This window comes from Limulus polyphemus, unplaced genomic scaffold, assembly GCF_000517525.1.
Source record: "Limulus polyphemus unplaced genomic scaffold, Limulus_polyphemus-2.1.2 Scaffold416, whole genome shotgun sequence".
NCBI lineage: Eukaryota > Metazoa > Arthropoda > Merostomata > Xiphosura > Limulidae > Limulus > Limulus polyphemus.
This window is the reverse complement of record NW_013666026.1, coordinates 217905-234995: the sequence shown is the minus strand read 5'-3', so window position 1 is coordinate 234995 and position 17091 is coordinate 217905. Positions and strand designations below refer to the sequence as shown.

Genomic DNA, 17091 nt, shown 5'->3' with positions numbered 1-17091 from the left:
CGCGAAATTCAAAAACAAACAAACTAACCTAAGGCAACACACTCGTGAAATGACCCTGAAATGACATGTCTTTCATGAAACAATACGTAAACATCTATGGAATATGGGAAAACTCCTTAAAGAAGGTGTTTGGGTGCCTCACGAATTATCCGATGATCATTGTTTCCAACATGTGAACGTTGCTTCGTCTCTTCTGGCGCGTAATGCGCGTGAATCATTTTTTGGACAGAACTGTCACCGGTGATGAAAAATGGATTCTCTATGCGAATACTAACGCCAAAAACAATGGCTCAGTCCTAGAAAAAACCACTTCCGAACGCAAAACCTGGACTCCATCCGCAGAAAGTGATGCTTTACATTTGGTGTGACATCAAAGGAGTAATTCATTTCGAACTCTTCAATCCACAGCGAACTGTCATTGCAGAGATCTATAGTCAGCAACCGGAACGTTTAAACCAAGCCCTACATCAGAAACACCCATCACTCATCAATCGGAAAGGTGTTCTTCTTCTCCACGACAATGCACGCCCATATGTGGCACGTTTGACGCAACACAAGATTATGGAGTTGGGAAGTTCTCTCCCACCCACCATATTCTCCAGATATGGCACCATTAGATCACCATCTTTTTTGTTCGCTGCAACACCATCTTAATGAGAAAACGCATGCAAATATGGAAGGTGTTAAAGAGGACATCAACATGTTTTTTGCTTCAAAGCCAAGTGATTTCTTTAAATAGGGCATTAACAACGTAATTGTAAGATGGAAAAGCATCATCGATAAGAACTACTTTTTGTTCATGTTTTACCAAACAGAATAGCATAAAATCGTAGCTAATAATCCATATTCTAATAGTATATAAGTTTTAAGTACTTGATGTTATATGTCAATATTAAAGAAAAACCCTGAATTTCCCTAGTCTGAAAAATGTGACTTTTTTCTCTAGGCAGCTCCTCTTTTCTAATATATTTATCACCCCTTCAAGAAGTACGAAATTTAACTTAAAGTATTATAATATTTATATAGTACGTATATTATAGTATAATATTATAGTACGTATTATAATATTGTCATCTCTCAGGCAAAGCATAATTTTCATAGCCTTCAATTTTGTTTGGTTACATACCCATCAAATAGAAAATCAGAACCCTATTGCCACACGAACTTGTCACATCCTCTATTTCAGGATTTGTCAATAGTTCTCTCCGACGTCTAATAGAAACTCAAGGTTTTCATCTACGTTATTTACTGTACAGAAAAGTGTTAATTTCTCTTTCAATACAAACTTCGTTCCCAAGAAGCTTGTACTGAAAGTAAAATGAACGTGTTTCGAATGTAATAATGACAGTCTACAAATTTTATGAGTGTAAAACTTGATATTCATTCTTACAATATTAAGTATTCACTAAATTATTCAACGAATGCGAGTACTATGACATTGAATTTGAATACTAATACTGTAATTTTCCTTGTCAAAGTATTTCAATACTCCCAAAGTTGTATTCGAATACGAATACCTGATTTCTGAAATTCAAAAGGATATCACGATGTCGGGAACTTATTTTTTAGTAATGTACATAGTAATATAAATATATTGGTATGTTGGGCTAAGGATTATTTTACAGTAGGTGTCTAAGACTTGTTGGTGATAAATTCGACAATAAAATAACAGCACGAAACTCCACTTATATTTAAATTAATATATGTATTCGAACAAGCCGAACAAAACGCCGCTACAACCAGGGTGAAACAATAACAATTTATTAAATATAACAACAAATCCAAAAGAATCTTTAGAACAACTAGAATGCGCATTTTATCACTTCCAAAAAACAATTAATAAACCCCTGCTTGGCCAGGATTAGGTACAAACATTAATAAACAATACAACATAAATTTTAATGTTATTAATTTTAATAATATTGTCGCGCCTCTGTGTTCGTTGGTTAATTTTCCGTAGAAATTCTTTCCGAAAAACTTCAGCGACACAAGTTCTTTCTTAAATAAAACTAGTTTATTCTTTCTCAATACAACTTTGCAATACACTTAATTTCCACAGTCACTTTCACTTAAACACACGCTATAATTCACAATGATTCACACAGTTTACTTACGGTAATTAACTCAATTGTCCGTCTCTATCTCTTGTCGCTTTGCCGGAGCTATTCTCTTTGGAGGGATCAGGATTCAAGGCCAGAAAAGGGCAGCTTTCAGAGAGGTTTGAGGGACTCTGCTGGCACTGTAACAAACCTGGGCACAAGAGAGCTCAATGCTGGCAACTTCAATACAGGGAAGATGTCACGACAGGAAAGGCTGCTACCCAGAAAAGTTGTTGGAACTGTGGAGAGCAAGGACATATGAGGAGCCAGTGTAAGAAGAATACTACCAATAAGTCAGTCTCAAGGAAACCAGTAGTGGTTCGTGTTGATGAATGCCTATCAACTCCAATTGTGAAAGTCCCAACAGCTATGTGTAAAATGCCAAGCACACATAATGTCTATATGAAAGGGAAGCTGGATGGCCCAAGGAAGCCCGATGCTTGTGGAAGCAGTGGAAGACCCATCTAGGCCAGCAAATGTGAAGATTGGAAGGTCACTTGTGGCAGGTCATCAAACAGTACCCATAACAATGGCTAATGTCTCTAAATATGAGCAGACATTTAACGAAGGAGCATTGTTAAGTGTGGGCCAAGAGGTGGAGCCAGTCAATGTTAAGGCAGGAAATACAACCATAAAGAAAGGACATCCTCTCCCAGAACATTTAACTGACCTCTATAAGAAGAGCATAGCCCATTTGTCATCATCACAGCCTCTTCAGGCTAGGGAACTTTTGGCGAATTATACAGACATCTTTTCAAAAGGAGATCATGACCTCGGCTGCACAGACCTTGTGGAGCACAGAATAAACACAGGCAATCACCGTCCAATAAAGATGACTGTACCAACCTTGGTACCTCTGTGCTGGACTTAATGTAGGATTCAAATTCAAGAGCTCTGGCCATTGCGTCCTGCATAGTAGAGGGGTGTGCTTGCTTCACTTGTACCTTTAGTTGTGGACTGTCCAAGGCATGTACGAACTGAACCCTCAGCAACAACTTGAGGAGATCGGGTGGTGCAGTTGGGTAGGCTTTGTGTGCCATACTTTCCAAGTCCTGTGCCAGCTTTTGCAGGCTCTCCCCTATAGCACAGACTCTTGTCTTAAACGTAGCCCTGTAGACTTCAGACTGATTTTGGGTTCCATACCTGAGTTCCAGAACCGCTATCAATGCTCTACAGTTGTGCCTGTCATCTGCTGACAACTGTCCAAGTATTTCTAGTGGTTGACCCTTCAAGCTTGTTGCCAGATATACTGCTTTCTGCTCCTCTGTCCACCCATTCATTTCTGCCAGTAGCTCAAATTGTACTCTATATGCTTACCATGGTGCCTTCCCATCGAATTCCCATGGTCTCCTTCGTACTGGATCACTCCTATTACTGACATTCATATCTGGGATGTGACTTCTAACAGGACTGAAGATGTCTGCATTAGGGTTTAGCTGTGGGGTCTGGAAGGGGCTTGTCATTGTCTGGGGCTGATTAAGTCGATGGTTAATGTATCCTCCTTGTATAAAAGACAATAAATCATCCTTAATGTATTCAATTCGCTTTTAAATTTACTAATGTTTTCCGTTTGTACTTCTTGTTTCCTTTATTGTTTCAGTTTTGCAACTGCTGTTGTCTCTCTTCTTGTTTCTTTTCTTTTTCCTCCAACAACTGCTGTAATCTCTCTTGTTTATTTTGCTGTTCCAGCTGCCACTGTTGCAGGTTTTCTTGCAACTGCTGTTGTCTCTCTTCTTGTTTCTTTTGATGTTTTTGTATTGCTGCCATCAAATCTGCTAAGCTGTAGTTTGATTTTCCGCCTCTCGTTTCCATCTTCTTCTTTTTTGATTTTGATTTTCTATCCCACTCCTGACACCAATTTGTTATGTTACCAACTATTTCCAAAGAAACTTTAGTGATACAAGTCCTTTCTTAAATAAAACTGGTTTATTCTCTCTGAATACAACTTTGCAATGCACTTAATTTCCACAGTCGCGCTATAACAAACGCTATAATTCACAACGAACGTCTCACGTGCTCGACTCAACAATACTCTCCCTCTGTCGGCAGTTCAATTACACATTGTTCCCGTCGCTTCTTGGCCGGTCTTATACATACAAGACTACTCCATATCTAGTAGTCTCCCGATACTTCATGAACGTTCTAGAAGCGCGTGGCGTGTTACTAGCATCACGTAACCTCTGCTGTCGTAACAGTACTTACAAACTTGATATTTGAGAATGATTAATGAACACAAAGAAGTCACTAGTGAATAAAACTGTACTTGTTTTTAACAGTTTAAAGTTATTTCTAAAATTCCTCTTTACAATTTTAATGACATAGATTATTAGGAATCAAACAGTTAACTATGGTTGAATCTTATAATATTTATAAAAAAATTATTTTTTTATAGAGACGTATGATGATCTCTAAAAGCAAATGTTTATGATGTCTGTAGAAACAGTACTGACATTTCTAGGAATGTAAATAATATCTAAAACCGAACTTTAGAAGCTTCAAGCCATTATAGAGACATAAGGATTTTTTAAGAGCTTAAGTTTCTGTAATGATTAAAAAAGTTATCTAAATTTGATAGACATTTTAAACTTTTTTAAGATGATCTAATGTATACAATATATGCAGAATGTCAACTTGTATTTTAAATATCTTAAAACTTCTCATAACTATTTTAGACAATGTAGCTGACTCAGCTTAACAACATGATAAAGAGTTTTCTAGGTAAACCTCAAAAGACATAATGATAAGCTTTCACATATCCACCTCTTCAGTAATGTACCCACCCTTGACACACTACAAATCCTCCACCAATAGTCACATGACTATCTCCACAACAATAGAACATACAGCCTTCTGCATCACAACAATCTACTATATAAATACTACCAACAATAAGAACTTATTACATTAATTCTAACAGAACAGCTGCCTAGCTATGGGCTCACCCCTATCACCATTACTCAGTAACCTCTTTAACATCTTCAAAACAGCTACTCTATGCCTAAAGATATGGCTCAGATATGTTGATACATTTGTAATATGGCCATGTACGACAAATGAGATTCAAGATTTCATGAGCCACTTGAATGTGCAACATCCCACAATACCATTCATGATGGAAATTGGAAAACATAGCAAGCTCCTATTCCTTGAAGCAGTGGTTACTAAAATACATAACTTACATACACAGAGGTTTACAGGAAACTCATAAATATGCTTAAATGTCTTAACTATAAATCAAACCACCTCAGCATTGTAAAGACAGGTGTCATAGACTGCCTAGTTTCAAAAATGAATAAGACTTGTAATACCAAAAAAATTAAGAAGATGGAAAAAAAACACCACCACCACCACTAAAACCCTTCTTAGCAATGGATACTTAGAACACTTGATAAAGAAGATGAATACTTGAAATAAACAGGAAAAAAATTAAACACATACAGCCATATTATCCTACATCAGAGGTCTCTATGAAACCATACAGAGAATACTTAAATAACATAACATCAGAATAGTATTCAGAAGCCACAATGCAATGCAAGAGCAATTAGTAAACACCAAACATATAAAGACCACATGAAGAGGAAAAACACAACTCAGAGCATTCCTTATGAATGTAGATACCAATACATTGAATAAATAAAACAACAAAAACAAGAAAAATTAGGATTCAGGAGGATCTTGTTAAAGAAAATAATCTCTGAAGTACTACTTAGTAATAATGATCTCTCTTCAATATCCCATTATGCTAGAGAAGGTCTTACAATAAACTCTAATAGTACTGAAATAACAGGTTATAAATGATACATGAAAAAAATAAATAAAAGAATTCTTCTACATCCACCTAACTCATAACACACTCAGTCAACCCAGCATAGATGTTGGCAAAATCTGGACAATCTTCTTGTCAACATTCATTAGTTAGTCTAATTTAAACTCTTAATACAGAAGACTCAAGTTAAATTAATGAAGAACAAAACTCTCATCAAGAGGGTTGAATCCCAGCCACTATCACAGAGAAAATAGTCATTCTCAGGACTTTCCTGAATATGGCACCAGATTAAGCAGCCAAAATGTAAGGTACAAAAATAATTAATAACCAATCACCATAATCTCATTGCAAGCACTTGACTACATGTAGTAATGTAGTTTGAAACTTAAATTTGAAGTATGAAAACAGCATAAAGAAGAGTTATCAATAGCTGATTTTGTAAAAAATCTCTTCCTTGCCACCTTTGTTCTTAAAATGCATAAAAATACAACATCCATGAAACTTACTAATATAGACATATTAATACACCTTCAATCATTTTTCTTTCAAAGTACATTTTTGTCATACTTTAAACAACAGAACAAACTTTTTTAGATTATTTTTAATTATGCTAAATGATTATGTACAAAATTATGATTTAGTAATGCTATAGCAACATCATTAGAATATACAGTTTTGAGAAGTAAACTTATTTACCTATCTCCCAAAATAAAATACTGCATGTTTTACAGAAAATGAAACTACTTTTATATTGTTAAAGAAAATAATCTCTGAAGTATTAATAGCTAAACAAAATTATATTAGAAGTACAGAAACAATTAATATAATTTTATCAAATGAAAGTTTCAGTGAAAGAGTAGATCAAGTAAAATTTAAAGAGAATGAGTAGTTGAAACATTAAGCCAGATAGGTATAACAGTCAAGTGGAGATCAATATGAACTGTATGAACCTACAACTTATTAAGGGTCATAAAGCAAACCAACCCAAAACTTATGTGGGGATTAACAAGTACAAGCCTGATATATATATACATAAACCCAGAATTCACTGTGAAATTGTAGCAGACAAAACCAATGAATTACCGACAGGATCACCAATTGTGGAAGCCAAGAGGGGCAACTGCCCCTTTCCCAAAAAGATTAAAAGAACTTGACAATAATATACCAGTTTTATGCTTTTATGTTGTGTGCTACAAAGCTACAACATAATCCAATGTCAGGTGTCAAATAGTTGCATTCTAATATTTACTCCCCCCACTCCATAATTAAATCTCAAATCATACTGCTGCTTACTGAGGAATGTGGAGCTGGTGTATAGTTATGTTCTAATGAAGGCAAGTTCTGTGAAGGATTTACTTGTAGAAGACTCTGTGGCTCTGAAGGGTTAAAAGATGGTCTTCCCCATCCTTCTCGCCAGGACCATAACCCCATCTTGTAGTGACTGATGATGCATGTAATGAGTCCCAGCATCAAAACGACAGCTATCACAATGATGACAATTTGTATAACAGACACTGGAAGAAAATATATCAAAATGTTATTCCAATTAATGTTAGTACCCTTTAAAAATAAAGGTTTAAACTATCAAAATCTTTACTGAGAATAATGAAGAGAAAAAAGGGGAGAGAAATATAGAAGAAACCTAAAAACAAAGTTTGAGAAAGAATTTAAGAAAATATTATTAAATACAAAAATGTTTATAAAATAATTCAAATAAGGTGACTATCAAAGGTAAAGGACCCCAATTACACACATACTTGTGTAAGTTTAAATTAACACAAATAACTGAAGTGCTCAAATTATATATCTTTCAACTTTTATTAACTTTTGTGGTTGCGCATGCTTTCCTACACATATTCTCTATACATTCACCAAAGAAAAATTGATTTTTAAAAAGATTTTAAGAAGTACCTTTAAGTACATTAAAGTTCCTCATAAAAAAATTATATAAAGTGGAAAGTTAAAAAAAAAGATATTCTTGTAAGTAATATATTTAACAACCAGATGTCCATTCCTACTGCTTCTTTTAGCTGTAGATTGCCAGTTTTACCCAAAATAATTGAAACTACTTCCATTTGCGGATAAATATATTGTAAAGCTACAAAATTTCTTGAATGTGTAACTTTTTTGTTAAATAAGAATTTAATTAAGTATTGACTACATTTATTTTCAATGTTCTTCAAAGGGCTAATTTATTCAACAAAAAGATACATCTAAAATAGCAGTCAATATCAGAAGAACCAATTCACACGTGCTTCTACACATATAAAATATAATTTATCAAGGAAATACTGTCTGTTAAACTTAAACTTTAAAGCAAGTAAATATTCTCTTTTGCTACTTTTTTTTTAGTGTGAAAGGCAGAGAGAAGGAAGCAAGTACAGTTGAAACATACATATGAAAACAATTATCAAATAAATTTCTATAATAAATAAATTTCTATGATAAATAAATAATTATAATAACTATGATATAATATAAATGAAATATAATAAATAAATAATTATAATGTAATATAAATGAAATATAATAAATAAATAATTATAATATAATATAAATGAAATACAATAAATAAATAATTATAATAAATAAATTGGAGTTAGTATCTGATAAAATATTAGTATACAGTTTCGTTTTTCCCTGGCAGTTATTTTGATTTAAAAGTAATTAGCTCCTAAGAAATAATCACTAATCAAGGGTGCTAGAAGATTAAACAATCCTCCTTCACCCGGTTAGTATACAGTGCTTGAACTACATACCTTTTAACTTTTAGTTTTAATTAAGTTGAATGGTAAACGCATAATCATATAACATTCACTGATTAACCAAAACGCATATAACTCTGATGTTCAAAGCTATTTTATGACGAAAAATTAGAGGTACAGTAGCTCTTTATGAAAAGTACACTGCTTTTCAAACATGAAATATGAGAATAAAGATTGTTGACACAGCAACCCTTTCTGCTCAAAGTTTTATTTTAACCAAGACATACCAAGCAATCAGTACAGCGTGACACACACACTGAATTACTTGTATCCCTCCGCTCCATGTGGACAGAGTGCAGATAGCCTATTAAGTAAATTTGCGCGAAAGGAAACAAACCGTATTTTATGATATCAGTTATAGCCTAAATACTTTATTAGACATGTTTGATAAGAAAAAAAAGGATTTTCAATTTCGGAAAAAAACACTTCCATATTACCATAATTACAATTCACTTGCTTAATTCAGTTCACATCATAACAGTTGTTGCTCATGAAAACTGATGATATATTTATATATATATAGCGCCAAGACAACTACTACGTCTGCCGTATCCTGCCGTCTTGATGAGCCCTGGAATTGGGCGAAAAGCTTTGTCGGCACTATATACGGGAAATGTAATATGGTTGACATGTAATAGCATATTATTCTTTTTTTTTTTCACTCAGGGTTCTAAGATGTATTAATACTTCGACTAATGTCTTTGTCAGTGTCCAATGTAATACAAAAACTGACTACAAAGGAAACAAAATACGCTTACATGACACACCATGAGGCCATTTTCATAAGCACACTTAAATGTGTTTATTTATTTAAGCTATTTTAACACACTCCGTCTCACTCTATGTACATCATTTTCTTGTCGTCTATATTTACTAATTTTATTTTTCATATTACCCAATAAATCACTTAAAAATGCCTTTAGTTACCATTCATACAAAAGAGCAAATTTTGTGCCATACAGATGAAACATTTTAATCTAAGGCTTGTTACCCCATATGCGATATCATGTGGTTTCTCGATTACTATTACCACTTATAAATCAAAGCTTAACTTTATACCACTTCTCCTCGGTTTCTGTATTACACTGTAACCTGAAATTCGAAATATTAGTATATTAAAGTATTATTCTTTTTCTGAAATATAAAGTCGTTTCTTTATCATAAAAATGTCAGAGTGTCTTAAGAAGTAATCCAACTGAGATAATTTTCTTTGAAAACAAAATTAATTTGTTTTCTTTTTTATTTAATAAGATATAAAATATGAATAAAAAACATCTACACACAGTCTTAATTATTTACAATTCTCTAACTAGTGTGGCCATCTATTGGTAGAAACAGTGCCTGTAGCAGTACATGTACTTGTTAAATCTCAATTTACACTTGAATTTCTTTAACAAGCTTAAATACCTTAATGCTTGTACATTAAAAAGTGCAGTATGAAAAGATGCCAAGTGAGACACATCTTCCTTCACGAGCGTTTCATTAAAACAAATGTATTATTATCCAGAGACACTAAAATTATTTCTCAATACATTTTCTTTACAAAATCTAGTAGAATTCTGGTAGCCTAGCGCACACTGGAGTGTAAACATGTTTAATGAAGAGAAACTACTAGTATCCAGTGAAAATAATCTATTTTTCGATGTATCATCCAACTGAAAAAGTCCAGTCTTAGCAATAAAACGTTTAGTGTACTTACTTGTCTTCAGTAAGGTGATATGTTGAGGAAATAAAAAAAATTACAAGACCCTGGATCTTTCTCTTCATTAATTTTTTTGGGTAGATTAAAGCAAAAATGATAGGTACAGAAATATTACAAACTTATCATTTACCATACACAAAAGGAGGGAGGTGTAGAAATGAAACTGAAAGGTTCCTTAGATAAATTTGCTTGTTTTAGAGTAAAGCCACACTGAGCTAGCTATCTGCTGTATCCACTGCGAGAAATCGAATGGTTTGTAATTAAGCACAAAGCTACACAATGGGCTATCTATGCTGTGCCCACCGTGGATAACGAAACCCGGTTTTTAGCGTCTAAGTCCACAGACTTACCGCTGAGCCACTAGGAGGGCTGTAAACAAGGATGTGCTTTATTAATTTTTTGTCTTAAGAACTTCATGGTAAGCTTATAAAAATTCTCTGAACATTTTGTCTTGGAAAATTTTACACAAGTATAAGTTCACAGACTTACCACTGAGCCGCTAGGAGGGCTGTAAACAAGGATGTACTTTAATAATTTATTGTCTTAAGAACTTCATGCTAAGCTTATAAAAATTCTCTGAACATTTTGTCTTGGAAAATTTTACACAAGTCCAAACTACACACGATGTAGTCCCGAGAAATAAATATCTATGATAAATTGTGGCAAATAATCACAGGTGTTAATAATTTCAGGTTTATCAATTATATGTATTTTCTCAGTTTTTAGAGTGGATTATTTACATTCATTGCTATCACTTACGAAGCTAGCTAATTCGTTCTGCAAGATCACACTGAAGTGATACCGAGAGAGCCTTACGATAAGATTACATTTTTTTATCTCTGAAGTTATGCTACTTTGCAGCTCAAATCACTATAGACAACATACACAACGCTTTATAAGGAACAAGCCCTTACTTATGACTGTTATATCTAATTAAACAATTTATCGTGAAATGAAAAAAAAACACAAGCACCTTTAACACTGGCTGGCTGTAGTTTAAATATCAAGCTGTCGTTGACGTGGTATATACTGCTTGTTGTAGTAATGTTCATAGCGAAAACTTCGGTCATGACTTAGGGCAATGAGGTGCAGTGGCATTGTGGACCAGTGGAATAATGTTATTAGATAACCAGGCTACTCCACGAAAATTGTCGAAGATACACACTTTCGTAATATTCACATATCAGTCAGGTCTCTGATAACATCTGATTGCTACTACTACTAACCTCAGCCTTCTTTCTAACCACAGTCCACACTCAACTCAGTCTTCTAGACTGATCAGCTGGCCATCACACGCTCATTTGCGGTGGGCGAGTGGGCCGCCAATAGGCACCAATCCCCTGCTATACGACACATGTGATCAATATATATATCTGAAGACTGAGCGCACTCACGGCTCGGAGAAATCATTGTAGCGTGTCCTTAGTCGCCAAGACAACTGTCAAGGATGAATATACTACTCATGCGCACAGTCATAGTCTAGCTACCTGGGTCTTACTTGCTACAAAACACTAGCAGCATTTCAAGCTAGCTAGGAACGCCGCGGTTCAACAGAACAGATCAAAATACCGTTAGGTGTACGAAGCTGTTGCACTATTCTGTGCGAGTCTGATTTAAAAGCGTTTCATTTGAGCGTTTAAAAGTATAAATAAAATCATATTAAACTGACGTCACTGACTAAGATTTGTGCAGACAAGTGTGTCCACACGTATCTGATTTATCACTTGCCATATATGTGTCTCAGAAACGATATCAATGACATTTTGTTGCCAAGGTGCAAAATGAGATGAAGAACATTTTATAAGTCAAAAGTAACGTCAAGGTAGTCCCAGAACCCGTATAATGCACAGAAGAGACATATTTCTATTCAAATACGTCTTATCTTCCGAAATCAACGCTTGTTGTAAACATGCCATCTTTCGAGATCAACGCTTATTGTAAACACGCCGTAATTCCGAAAACAAAATCTAAACTACGTCAATTTTATAGCTGCCATTACCAAGAATTCTTCAATTTGAAGCTAGTGATAGTTGTTTATGTTTCGTACTTTATATACTGGTGTCCTATAGTATTCGCTCATACTGTTTGCGTGTGTATAATAAAGTTGGTATGATTCAGCAAAGTTTCCCTTTCAATGTTTTAGTTTTTCAAATATATGATATATATATATATATATATGTGTGTGTGTGTGTGTGTGTTTGTGTATAGGAAAACTCGAATACAGTTTCATAGAAAAGAAGGGATCGAGTTTTCTTATACATATTCATCTTGAAGTGAAGCCACCTTGAACTACAATTTCTATACATATTTATGAGTGTGTAAATATGAAATGTAAGAACTAGAAATGGCCACTTTAACAAGTTTGATTATTTCAACTTAATTCTGTGTTATTTTACAATTTACGTTGTTCAGTGGGATACCTTTTTATCCTACTTAATGAAATTGGGCCCGGCATGGCCAGGTGGTTAGGGCACTCGACTCGCAATCTGCTGGTCGCGGGTTCGAATCCCCGTCCCACCAAACATGCTCGCCCTTTCAGCAGTAGGGGCGTTATAATGTGACGGTCAATCCCACTATTCGTTGGTAAAAAGAGTAGCCCAAGAGTTGGCGGTGGGTGGTGATGACTAGCTGCCTTCCCTCTAGTCTTACACTGCTAAATTAGGGACGGCTAGCGCAGATAGCCCTCGTGTAGCTTTGCGCGAAATTCAAAACAAACAAGCATAATACATACGTTGAAATGCACACATGTGTTTGTTAACAGTATCTGGTTTTCTACAGAAACGTGAAAGCGTTTTAATTTTTTCTTTGTCATATGTCACTATGTCATATTTAGTCATTATCTAAACATTCCTTGAGAAACTTTCTAAGATAGCGCAGATAGCCCTAGATTAGCTTTGCGCGAAATTCAAAACAAACAAACAAACAATTAATGAAATTGTAAAAACAAAACAAAACTAAGTGTTATATGACTCTTTTCTTGGCATACCACACAAAACAGTCAAGTGACCCACGTTGTTTCTAGTATGGATCGATTCTGTGTTCTTATTTAGAGTTTGTAGCTACGAGTTCTGATTCAACTTTGGTTTGAGTTTCTGGATGGAAACTCAAATTAAAGTTGAATTCTAATTTGTCAGAAATTGAAATTCTACGAACTCTGACTGGATTATTATCTGAAGTCGCGATTTGCAATTGCACTTTTTGTTTGGACTTGCAATGTATGTGCTAATTTAGATTTTCTTACTATATCATCTAGCGTGTAAAATAATTAGGTAATTGATTAAACTATTTCAAACCTTTTATATAATGCCTTTGCTGCACTGTGGAATTTATTATATTGCTATGTATTATTATTATTATATAAAGTAGTAGTTAAAAGTTTATAGTTTAAGTACTGTCGAGAAGTAGTTAGACTTATGGTCACTCACTCACGAAATTACCTATATGTGAATTACACCCACATATACACTTAGTGGTTAGTTTGTCGGACTGTAAATCTGAAAGCCCATGGTTCGAGCCCCGTTGCTGCATAATCATATTTCGCTCTTTTAGGGCCGTGGGTGCATTATAAGAGTGACAGTGAAATCCAATTATTCGATTAGAGAAGCCCAGGAGTTGGTGGTATATTGCTGAGTTCAAATTTACGGACAGCTAGTACAAACAACCTATGAGTAGCTTTGCGTGAATATCTAAAACAAATAAACATCCATGTATATACGACAATTGAAAATAGTAAGATAGCGTGACTTGTTTTTCAGGACGTCCTGAAGTTAAGTGAGGTAAACGCTGGTTTCAGAGAAGGATCTGTTTGTCACAAGTAGTCGGTTTCAACGTCTAATCACGCCCATTTCAAAACTATTCGGAAATATTTTAGTGTTTTATCAAATATGTCTTAAACGCCCGTTATAAGGATATAATTACAGCTTACATTTCATAATATTATCAACTATAAGTGTCCATTTTCTAGTGATGGCCGTTACTCCAAGAACATTAAGATAATCAGTATATCTGTACCCTTTCATACTGTCAAAATAAATATGCTTATTCTTCTTAATATTATATATAATAGCAGTATTTGGTAGATAGGTTGAATAATATGGGTGTTGGGCTAAGTATTCTTCTACAGTACGTGTTTGTGACTTGTTGGCGATAAATTGGAAAATAAATGAACAGCATTCACTCCACGTGTTTTCAAAATAATATATATATATATATATGTATGTATATTCGAACTAGTTAAAAGTATGTACAACAAATTCTTTATACTCTGGAGATAATAGGCATATCATATACACTATATATATAGTTCTCTTCTTCTTGTCAAAAGTTCTCGTAGGCCTATTCAATTGCTTTAGAATTTCAGTTGACAAGCCGAACTATCTTTCTTTATTTCTGTTTCTTTTGTCAAAGTGCACTCAAGCTGGTTCAATTACTTTAGAATTGACGGAATAAACTATACTTTGTATCTCTTTTAAAACTGTTAGTTTTCCCCTAACATCTTAATCGTTAGGCCTTTCACTCCTATGGCAGTTAACTTTACATTTAACTTTCCTTGACCGAACTTCTACCTCCCGTGACTTTACTTTCTTGTCTGCTTTGTCAGTCTGCTGTTCCCACTCGTCTCACACTATTTATATATTTCGCACTTAATCGTCTGCTCGACTTCTAGAAATCTCTATATCATCGACATCAATAAATTTCACGCGACGCAATTTCTAATAATATTTGATTTTAACTCTTTTATTATAAAAAAAACAAACAACTAAACAATTATGAAATATTAACTCAAAAATAATTAATTAATAATATCTACACTAAACAGTCTTTTATATTTGACACACACAATGAATAACCCCGAATCTCATGGGCGGCATGTTGCGTGGACACTTGCAGATGAAGGTAAACGTGAATCATTTAGAACGTACGTGAGCAACTATTCGGTGAATTCGGTAACTAACTATATCCGGATACGAGTATAACTATCGAAATTGAAAGGACTATCGTGATTTTTTTCACAATACACATTTATTATTCCAACACGGGAATTCACGTTTTCATGCATAATCTATTTATGATAAATAAATTGGAGAAGAATTTGATGTCAGTATAAATTAAATTACATTAAGCTAGTAGATAAAGAATTTTTGTGTATATTCTTTATCAACAGCACTGAAAGACAGACGATAAAGTGAATCAATCCATTATCTCTCATTTCCAGCTGCAGAAGCTTATTTTGACTTTTAGTGAAAGCTGGATTTTTTTCTTTGTTTCTGCAAGAAATGTCTTCACTGGGCTATTCATGCAATATGTAGACCAGTAAACTTTTGAAAGAAAATGTCATTTCAATGTATTGGAATTGTAATTACCATATCAACGAGGAAATGCTACTGTACGGAATAGATATGATTACCAGAGCATTTCGAAGGATTTGTTGTGTGCAGAATCAATATGCGTTTAGTTTTCTTTCGAGTAAGCCTTCTTTGCAAAGACTGTTAATGTTTTACAAAATAAAATAACGAATTTGCGTTTTTTGAGATATACTATTGTTTCTCTGGTTTTATATGCATACGCAGAACAATGATGCTCTACAAAAGTACACAGACATAAAAACTTTCAGTGATATAAACCAACTGAACAGTTTGGGTTGTTAGATTATTCGCACAAAGTTACACAACATATCTGCGCATTGTCTTTCTCAATTTTGAACTGACAGACCGACAACTCTTGGGTCATTCTTGTTAGACGGAATAGCGGGATCTGACCGTCCCTCGCAGCACAAGCACGGCTCCAAAATGTGGAGCGCGTTTTTGTCGGCAATGGGCCGCGAACCATGAACCATAGGATATACACAGTCCGGTAACGCTAACTACTCCAAAACGCCAGGCCTGTTAACTGTACACTAGTTATTAATAAAAAGCTTCACATAAGTTCCACTTTCAAATTGATGACATAATACATTCAACAGGGAATACTTTAAAGGTAAAAAAGCAAAAGAGATTTCCAACTTTATAGAACTTTGCATGAGATCATGGGTTAAAATGTTGAATTATTGCATTTCGCCATTTTACGACTTCATCTAACAGTTTTGTTTGAAATTGAATTTTGTTTTATACAATAAACAGCTCATTAGGAAACTGTTTGCATGCGCGCGTAAAAAAATGAAAAATAAAGAGGAAGGTCAGTACAGGTGACCCTTAAACTTAAAGACTGTCTTGATCAATCTCAACGTTCTCCTTAGACAAGTTTCTCTCCTATGATACATCTACTTTCGTTTGTAATCGATCAACAATAACATTTCATAAAAGGATTTACTTATCAATCAATTCTTCTTAAATCGATAATATAGGTTCAGAAAGCTTTTGAATTTATATGTTTAACGTTTGCACAACTATTTCATCTACAACTACTGAATAAAGCAATGAGGCATTTTCACTCCTGTTTCACGCTCAAATTTCTCATAATTTCTTTTAAGCAATATCGAGGCAAATTAATTACCCAATTCCCACTTGGGATGTATTTTACACATAGTCTTTACCCAAACATATTTTCTGCGTATTTTTTTTACATGTTGTAGCACATCCACATAAGACATACAGTAGTTAGTTAGTGTGCAGGAACTGAGGGATCATAGAACATCTGTTGTACTGTAATGGTGTTATCCATGTGTAACACAAAGTCCACAGAGCTTCTTGTGTTGCACAAGCGTACTCGTATATGTAGTATTAACATTCCAAAGGCCGCAGACAAGTTTTTCACTTT

General features: G+C 34.3%; 1 protein-coding gene across 2 annotated transcripts in view; it reads right to left on the bottom strand.

Annotated features, from left to right (window-relative positions):
- The window catches only part of LOC111085473 (protein TMEPAI-like), an 81485-nt gene that overhangs the window by 6682 nt on the left and 57712 nt on the right, over positions 1-17091 (bottom strand). The window contains exons 1-2 of one of the 2 annotated variants that reach the window (XM_022384226.1): positions 11309-12451; positions 7162-7382 (exon numbers count right to left, since the gene is read on the bottom strand). In XM_022384226.1, the coding sequence (XP_022239934.1) occupies positions 7162-7382; positions 11309-11405 (318 nt within the window). In that variant the 5' untranslated portion in view covers positions 11406-12451. Of the gene's footprint in view, positions 1-7161; positions 7383-11308; positions 12452-17091 lie in introns of those variants that run through there. The other variant, XM_022384227.1, reaches the window with a different exon arrangement.